This window comes from Notolabrus celidotus, chromosome 9 (assembly GCF_009762535.1).
Source record: "Notolabrus celidotus isolate fNotCel1 chromosome 9, fNotCel1.pri, whole genome shotgun sequence".
Lineage (NCBI taxonomy): Eukaryota > Metazoa > Chordata > Actinopteri > Labriformes > Labridae > Notolabrus > Notolabrus celidotus.
Window position 1 is genome coordinate 2,994,143 of NC_048280.1, and position 9,563 is coordinate 3,003,705.

General features: G+C 39.6%; 1 protein-coding gene across 1 annotated transcript; it reads left to right on the forward strand.

Annotated features, from left to right (window-relative positions):
- Nucleotides 1–813: 813 nt before the first annotated feature.
- Nucleotides 814–6,599, forward strand: ccl19a.1 (chemokine (C-C motif) ligand 19a, tandem duplicate 1). The gene is made up of 4 exons (XM_034692055.1): nt 814–1,000; nt 5,732–5,855; nt 5,948–6,062; nt 6,158–6,599. The coding sequence occupies exons 1-4, from the start codon at nt 937–939 to the stop codon at nt 6,194–6,196; spliced, it is 342 nt and encodes a 113-aa protein (XP_034547946.1). The 5' UTR covers nt 814–936; the 3' UTR covers nt 6,197–6,599.
- Nucleotides 6,600–9,563: the final 2,964 nt, after the last annotated feature.

Sequence of the window (9,563 nt, forward strand, 5' to 3'; positions counted from 1 at the left end):
AACGATTAAAATTCAGCTATTAATCAGTTAATGAATAATTGTTTGACGTTCCCACTGAAAGTTCATCTTTGCTCAGGTGTCACAGGTGGAGAAATAAGTCAAAGTGACTGAAATCCTTTTTCTCACCTGGCTGTAAACATGTTTGTCAAGTTGCCTAATGGGGATTGACCTACTTTTGGAGTCACCCCCAAGTGGTCATTCGAGGTACTGCAGTTTTTGGTACTTTTCCACTGGCATGATTTTTTTTTATCCCATGTGGTTATTATTTTACTCAGATATCCACGCTGTGACTCCTCCAGTAAGAGGAGATGATATGATACAGATTTAAGTCCTAAAGATACCCGGAGCAGAGGGCGAAGATATCCTAAAGTACTCCTGTGATGCACAGAGAGCCTCTTTTTTTAGGAGTTTGGAAGGAAAGACATTGTAAGATGGTGCAAAAGTACAGAGGAAATCCCTGGTTAATGATTATATTTCCACTTTCCTGCTTTTAGTAAAGTATAAAAATCAATCAGAGGTAATCTGAGGATTTAATCTCTAACTGGAGGTGTTTGTTCAGAGTTTAGAGAAGTGCGTCTATGTTCTGAAGGTGACTCAAAGTGAGACAAACAGTTCCTGTTACTGAGAAGGGTCGGGCATGTTTGAGAAGTACAGAAATACAAGAAGGGGGAGGAGGTGAAGAAGTGTTTGCTCCTTTCAGTGTTTGATGGACAAAAGCAGGAGGAGGAGGGGAGGAGGGGAGGAGGAGAGGAGGGGAGGAGGTTGGTCCAGGAAAATAAAAGTGAAAGTAAGTGGACAGTGTATATAAGTGTATGGATAGGAGCTGTCACCTCACATCCTTTGCCTCTGACAGACTGAGAGGAGGAACAGGCTCTTCATCAGCCAATCAGCTTCTAAAGAGACGAGTAGACGGCCTCGCCAGCTCAGAATCCAGACATGGCTCCGTGGGGTGATGCCAAGCTCATTTTCTGCTTCCTCTTCATCAGCTGCTGCTGCACAGGTGAGACAACCAGCTTTACTTTCTTCTATTCAGCATCCAGAGACAAAAGAGATAGAGAAAAGTAGAGGCAATTTCATCCTACTCCTTTAAAATGTTACACACACAGATAGCAATCAATCAATCAATCATGATGCAAACCACAGAGTCGCACTGAGCGCTGCAGAAATGAGGATGTGAGTGAAATGATAAAATCATTGAATCTGGAAGTCACTGAAGTTGTAAATAAAAAAAGAGGAAGATCAAAGATGGAGCTAGATTTGAGGTTTTAATACACATCTGTGGCTTTTACCTCATAACCAGCTGCATGTGTGTCCTTTATTATTACAGGTGAGTGCTGCAGGTGCAGCAGACAAAAGCAGCTATAACAGAAGTAGAATTACAAAATGTAGAAAGATAATCACAATATTAAGTAAATACAGGTTTAATATAATGCATAAAATATAATTAGAGCTCAGTATTAAGTCTAATGACATCAAAGTGTCATATTAAGTTGATTTACTGCTTTGATTTCGACATGCAGGCCTTGACTCCAGGAGAGTTAAGTAATCAGCCTCATGCAGGAAGTGTTGTTGGAGTTCCCCTCTCCTCGGCTCATACTTTGATGTTTGTGATGGTTAAAGTTTAACAGCTGGAAATCCCTGTTCAGGGACAAAACCATGTGAGGCAACCAACGTAATACAAGATATGAGGTTTTTTTCTCTTGTTATTGACTCCGGCTGCAGGAGTTTCCCTCATAACCCACAAAATAATTACATAATGTGTATTTTATTTCATTGAACATATCATTTTTACACAGATTTTTTTTCACTTATTACAGTATTCAAAATTCTACAGATTTTTTTCATAGAATTACTTCACATAATGTTGCATGCAGACTCAGTTAAATCAATGCATTCATTTTTTAAAGGTACTAAATCAATAAAACTAGTTCTTTTTGTTGCACTTAACATAAAAAACAGAACTTGTATATGTTATAATTAGATTGAATTGAATGCAAAAGAAACAGACACCACATACTTACTTAATGTAACTTAAAATCTGATTTAAATATTCAACACTGCTGGGTTTTGATATAATAGAATGGAATGGATTAGAATGGAATAGAATGGAATGGAATGGAATGGGATAGAATGGAATGGAATAGAATGGAATGGAATGGAATAGAATGGAATGGAATGGAATAGAATGGAATGGAATGGAATGGAATGGAATGGGATAGAATGGAATGGAATAGAATGGAATGGAATAGAATGGAATAGAATGGAATGGGATAGAATGGAATGGAATAGAATGGAATGGAATGGAATAGAATGGAATGGGATAGAATGGAATGGAATGGAATGGAATGGAATGGGATAGAATGGAATAGAATAGAATGGAATGGAATAGAATGGAATAGAATGGAATAGAATGGAATGGAATGGAATGGAATAAAATGGAATGGGATAGAATGGGATGGAATGGATTGGAATGGGATAGAATGGGATGGAATGGAATGGATTGGAATGGGATGGATTGGAATGGGATTGAATACAATGGAATGTGATAGAATGGAATGCGATAGAATGGAATCGTATTAAATATACGCAATGGAATGGTATGGAATAATATTGCATAGAATGGAATGGGATAGGATTGAAAGCTGTCATTCTACAGGTGAAATACCACAAGATTATTTTGAACTGCTTTAGTAGAGCACCATAAAATGAGAGACTCATATCTAAATACTGATGTGATATTAAATATAATTAAAGGACATTTTCTGACTGAAGGCAAAAAAAAGTGCCGATGTGTTGATCTGATGCTCCCAAAAGAGGTTTATAACCAATAAATCAATTTATCATTTCATATTAATAAAGTGCCAAAAAGCACCAGAACATGTTATTCTATAGCACTAAATATAAAAACAGGTGCAACAGATAATGTAATGTAACATTATAACCATACTACTCCTTCTACTCCGTTCACACCTCTGGGTCTCCGGTTTCACTCGAGCCGCTCTGCAAATAAATCTTACATCACCTAATATGTTCTTTTAAAGTTTAAAGGATTAAGTTCCTGAATCAAACCCTCGAGTGTTTAATGAGCCGTAAAAGTGACAGACCGTCACACGCCTTCATCCACACTCTCACTCACAGAGACACGCCCCACTGCATGATAACATCAGAAACTAAGAGCCTTGAGTAAGAGCAGAAAGCTTCAGATTTTACAGATCAGATTTCAGCAGCACTGAGGAGTCTGGTGGGGTCAAACAAAGCTCTCTATTCAGTTGAATTTGATGTTTTATTCAACAGAAAACCGAGTGAATGAAGTCATGACCTGGATTGACTGGTTTAGAGTTACAGTGATAACACACTCTGCATGAACCAGACGTGGTTGTAAAAGTTTGTAATTGCTCTCTTTATGGCGAGCTGTGGTGAGATTAGTTTATGGCTTCTATCAGATTCCTGCGGTGACATTAGTGATGTTCAAAGCCGACTAACTTCATAGTTATTACATAAGAGTATCAGACTAGTTTACAGGTGAGAAAATGTTAAGAAAACAGTCAAAATCAAGCATGATTTATAATAATAATAATTATAATTTTATTTGTAGAGCTCTTTTTAAAAACCTTGTTACAGAGTGTTTCACATGGGCAGCAAAATAAAACATGCAGATCATAAAAATACACAAGTCAAGATAAAGAAGTAAAACACATTTTAAAAGACATTAAATTCCCCTAAAAGAACTCTAAAGGAATACAATTCTTTTTTTTTTTTTTTTAAGTTATATTTTTGGCCTTTTTGCCTTTATTTGATACGACAGCTGAAGAGAGACAGGAAGTATGGGGAGTAGAGAGCGGGGGAAGACATGCAGGAAATGGTCAACCAGACGGGAATCGAACCGGTGACCCCTGCGACGAGGACTGTAGCCTCTGTATGTGGGCGCTTAGACCACTAGGCCACCAGCGCCCCAGGAATACAAGTCTTTTAAATTATATTTCTTAAGATGGTTAAAATAAAATAAAGTCAAATAAAATTGAGATGAAATCCAGGAAGGCTCTGCGATATAAGAAGGGATTTAAAAGTGCTTTACAGTTGATTGAATACAAGAATATAGACATATTAGGGAAGATAATAATAATGATAATAATACAAATAATAACAATACAAATTAAAAATAAGAACAACATAAAATAAAATAAAATAGAGACTAATGCACACCAAAATAAAATATGTGTAATTAAAATAAGTTAAAGCATGATCATAAAAATACTCAAACATAAAATAAAATAAAGTGAAATTAATAAAATAAACAAGAGTAGAAGATTTTTTTTTTTAAATCTGTCAAAGTTACAAAAATTAAAATAACACAATTAATAAATAAATAGATGAATAAATGTTAAAATAATGATTATAATAATGCAGTCCTCCATGCAGGTTAACGTCCACATGACTGTGCTGGTTATACATAGACTGTATATATAATAAACAGCGTCGCTCCACCTTTTCCCATTTAACGGTTTTGAAGCCAAAATATCACATTCCAGTACGCTGCCATCGCAGTAGGGAATTTGTGTGTTTCCACGGCAACAAGCTCCGCCTTACAGCGTAGCATCTCGAGGTCCTACAGCAGGGGTGTCCAAACTTCTTTCCCAGAGGGCCACATATGATGTTGTCAGAATACCTCAGGGCCAGTGGCTCCTATTGAGACTTAGGAATCCTAAAAGTTATATATGAAATATCTTTTTAAGAACCTTTTTTTTTCTCAATAAAATTGTAACTAAGAAGTTCATTAGCAAACTTTTATCTTCTTCTGGAGGAAAATGTTTTTCATTCGGGTCGGGCAATGTTGGAAAAAATATTGTCTCATTATTTTCCTATGGCAGGATCAAGATCTGGATTTCATCACACTTCTTTTTCATGTTGTTTTTAAGACTTTTCTGACCAGCAGACAACATTTTAAGAACTAAATAATTATTTTCCTGAGTTCTGAACATTTTTTATGTCCACATGGACATTTTTGGACGTTTCTGGATTGACTTTAGTTTTGTTTGTGAGATTCAAAGAAACTGCAAATGTGCAGATGATTCAGACTGGGATTCATTTTTTTGCTATGAATAACACAATTTAAGATGGAAGCTTGGGGCCATAAATAAATGGACCTTGGGCCGCAATTGGCCCCCGGGCCGTACTTTGGACATGCCTGTCCTACAGAGTTTCCCTCCACGGCGGCTGTCAATCAAAATAAAACAGGAAGTAAAACCCCGTTTTTTAACCTCTAATAACAAAAAATAAACTTTTCAGGAAAAAGAGGCCTTGAACTCAAAACAGTCAAATACTAACTACTTATCACCACAGCATACGAATGGGAGAAACATTCGTACCACGTGTTTTTATTTTTTAAAGTTTGACTGCAGCCCCATCCAAATGAATGGGGGAGACTGAGTTTTTGACCTGTACTGCAGCCAGCCAACAGGGGGAGCATTTTTTTGTGGCGGCCTCACTTCAAGCCGAGCGAGATGACGTCCATTTTACATACAGTCTATGTGGTTATGTGGCTTCTGTCATCTCTGCTTGTTTACATCCAGGTTGTAGACAACTTCAGCACTATAGCATTAGCCATCAATTAGAGCTACAGCCCCTTCTAGTGGCCGGTGACTGCACTACAGCTCAGACACAACTTACATGTCTGAAAATACTCAGCCTTCTAAAGCAGTTCCCTGATTGTGTTCTCCTCTCTGTCTTTCAGTGACCTTAGCAGAAGTTCCTGTCGACTGCTGCTTGGACATCACCGACAGGACCATCCATAAATCTGCTGTCGCTGATTTCCGCAAGCAGTACAGCGGACAGGGCTGCTCTCTGGACGCCACCATGTAAGTCGAGGTCACGTGTAGCAGATCATTCATGAGATTCAACACACTTACTAAGCTACATATTTAACCTGGATGGGTTTGTGTTGTTGCAGTTTGGTGACCAGGAATGGCTTCGAGCTCTGCGCGCCGGCTAACGAACACTGGGTCCAAGAAGTGGAGAAGCACGTGGTGTCTCTGAAGAAACACTGCAAGAGAGTCAACTACAAGGTACTTTGTCTTCAGACCTCACACTGATGTCTACTTCTAACAGCTCAGTTTGAAGCAGTGATGTAACCTCTGTCTTTGGTTCCCTCTGTTTACAGAGCAAGCGCTGCGTTGGAGTGAGGCCTGTGAAAAAGTGAGAGTGACCCTTGACCTCTTCAGCCAAATGAAAAACAAACGGACGTCTGACAGTCGGGATGAGGAGACGGAGGAGACGGATCGAATCAGTACTTAACTTTAAATGAACAGGATGATTGAATTGGTTTCGCCCATTATTATTAAAGTGTGTTTTCTCAGTTTATTTGCAGCTATATTTTCTAAGATTCTCGGGGTGTGGCAATACAAGTAAAAAGAATCTGAAGGACATTTCCGGTCTTTGAGTTTTTAGAAGAAAAAATGTGAAGCAATGTGAAAGTTTAATGTAAATGTTTAAGCTTTTATTGCTCTCTCTAAATGGATGATGTAAGGCAGCAGCAGTGTGTTTCTGGTGAATGGATTACTGATATTATTTTCTAAATAAAAACACATGTTTGAAATCCTGAACGTATCTCTCTCTCTGTTGATGATTAAATGAGTGGTTGAACACAAACTCACCGCTCTGAGGTTTCACTGGAGGGTGTGAGGTGAGGTGAAAAACCACAGCCTGGACAGGAAATGAAAGTGAAAGTAGATTCACATATTGTTTTCTCTGGTTATCATTCAAACATCGGCTCCACCCAGTGGTGAACTTGTGTATTACGAGTAACCAACTGCAGGTATTTTAATCAACATGTTTTCAGTGTATAATCAAAGTCTCACTCCTTACTGGCTGGAGATAATAATACCAGCTTGATAAAGTTTGTAATTTCATGGAGAAATGATGCTGTGCTTGGATTCTTTAACTTATTCCTGAAAAATCATCTTAAAACACAAATTTCTTCTCTTAGATCCAAAATAATTACATTGAGCGCACAAGATATCAACTTATCGTCTGCATAAAGTAGAACAATGAAAAGCGTTTACTCTGAAGACCTCATTGGATAAATATAAGATGATCATATTATAATGCTCAAGTTACATAAACAACATGTTGCTTTCTGGGGCACACTGAATGGCTGCAAGTCTTTGAACATGAAGTACACTACTACAAAAAGTATTCGCTCACCTGCCTTGACTCACATATGAACTTAAGTGCCATCCCATTCCTAACCCATAGGGTTCAATATGATGTCGGTCCACCTTTTGCAGCTATTACAGCTTCAACTCTTCTGGGAAGGCTGTCCACAAGGTTGAGGAGTGTGTTTATAGGAATTTTTGACCATTCTTCCAAAAGTGCATTGGTGAGGTCACACACTGATGTTGGTCGAGAAGGCCTGGCTCTCAGTCTCCGCTCTAATTCATCCCAAAGGTGTTCTATCGGGTTCAGGTCAGGACTCTGTGCAGGCCAGTCAAGTTCATCCACACCAGACTCTGTCATCCATGTCTTTATGGACCTTGCTGTGTGCACTGGTGCACAGTCATGTTGGAAGAGGAAGGGGCCCGCTCCAAACTGTTCCCACAAGGTTGGGAGAATGGAATTGTCCAAAATGGTTTGGTATCCTGAGGCATTTAAAGTTCCTTTCACTGGAACTAAGGGGCCAAGCCCAGCTCCTGAAAAACAACCCCACACCATAATTCCTCCTCAACCAAATTTCACACTTGGCACAATGCAGTCCGAAATGTCCCGTTCTCCTGGCAACCTCCAAACCCAGACTCGTCCATCAGATTGCCAGATGGAAAAGCGTGATTCATCACTCCAGAGAACGCGTCTCCACTGCTCTATGGTCCAGTGGCGGCGTGCTTTACACCACTGCATCCGATGCTTTGCATTGCACTTGGTGATGTATGGCTTGGATGCAGCTGCTCGGCCATGGAAACCCATTCCATGAAGCTCTCTGCGTACTGTACTTACTTACTGCTAATCTGAAGGCCACATGAAGTTTGGAGCTCTGTAGCAATTGACTGTGCAGAAAGTCGGCGACCTCTTTGCACTATGCGCCTTAGCATCCGCTGACCCCTCTCCGTCAGTTTACATGGCCTACCACTTCGTGGCTGAGTTGCTGTTATTCCCAAACTCTTCCATTTTCTTATAATAAAGCTGACAGTTGACTGTGGAATATTTAGGAGTGAGGAAATTTCACGGCTGGATTTGTTGCACAGGTGGCATCCTATGACAGTTCCACGCTGGAATTCACTGAGCTCCTGAGAGCGGCCCATTCTTTCACACATGTTTGTAAAAACAGTCTGCATGCCTAGGTGCTTGATTTTATACACCTGTGGCCAGGCCAAGTGATTAGGACACCTGATTCTGATCATTTGGATGGGTGAGCAAATACATTTGGTAATATAGTGTATGTGATGCAGTGTTTTATTTTCTTCACCAACTCTGATCTGGGAGACACTGAGCATACTTAGGCCTGCAAAGTCTGCAAGGCTGTCCCACTGTCAAATCTTCATGTGCATGAGGGATCTCTCTCAGACTTTTTGAGCCCTTTATGCCCCCTTTCTATAAGTGGGCATTTCTGCAGACTTAAGCTGTTTCCGAAATCGCCTACTATACTAGCAGTACGTACTGATATGTCCAAAATTCAGTATGTAGTAAGTAGTATGTGAACAAGAGCAAAATCTGCAGTAAGCCAAAACTCCCCGGATGTCTACTGATTCGGGAAAATATCTCAGTGTGCATCGGACCAGTCTGCCTCGCGTACTGTTTCCCATAATGCACAGCGCTCGTTCTGCTTTTTCTTTTTCTTCATTTTTTGACGGGAGGAAATCTGTTTCTGGGTGCTGTGAAAGTTACCAAATTACATATAAACCACTTCCTAACTTTTTAAATCATAAATGGATGCTAAATAAGCTTTTTATTTATCGGCTTTGCCGTTGTTTACTTCCGCTTTCCGAAACCGGAAATCCAGCGAAGTCTGGCTCAGCATGCTGCATGACAGATCGGACAGAACAGTCATACTACATACTAAATTCAAACGCAGTATGTAGTAGGCAATACCTACTGCCTACTACATTAGTAAGTAGTATGTAGCAGGCCGTTTCGGAAACAGCCTTAGAGTAAGGTAATTACCCAGAGTTCATAGCATTGTGACATGACACATGGGATTCCCAGGGAAAGCTTGGGAGCATGGAAGGGTAAACAAACGCTGCAACATGAAATAATAAAATAGAGCAACTGTTATCAAGAAGCGTGGACGGAGCAACCAATGATGGCTTTTCAAAGAAAATTAGTCTGCAAGTATAAATATAGAAAACAGCGTCAATCAGCCTAAATCTGTTATCTCCACACACGTGTGTATATACAGTATGATGCAGCAAAGTGCTATCCCATTCCTAGGCCGAATCTCAATGTCCTCCCTGAACCCTAAACCCTAATCCCTGACGTCACCTGGAAACCTTTCCTCAAATTCAAGCCACTTAAGGGACTGACTGCCATGTGATCAAGGCTCAAAGTGTACAGACTGCTGAACCACAACATTCAAA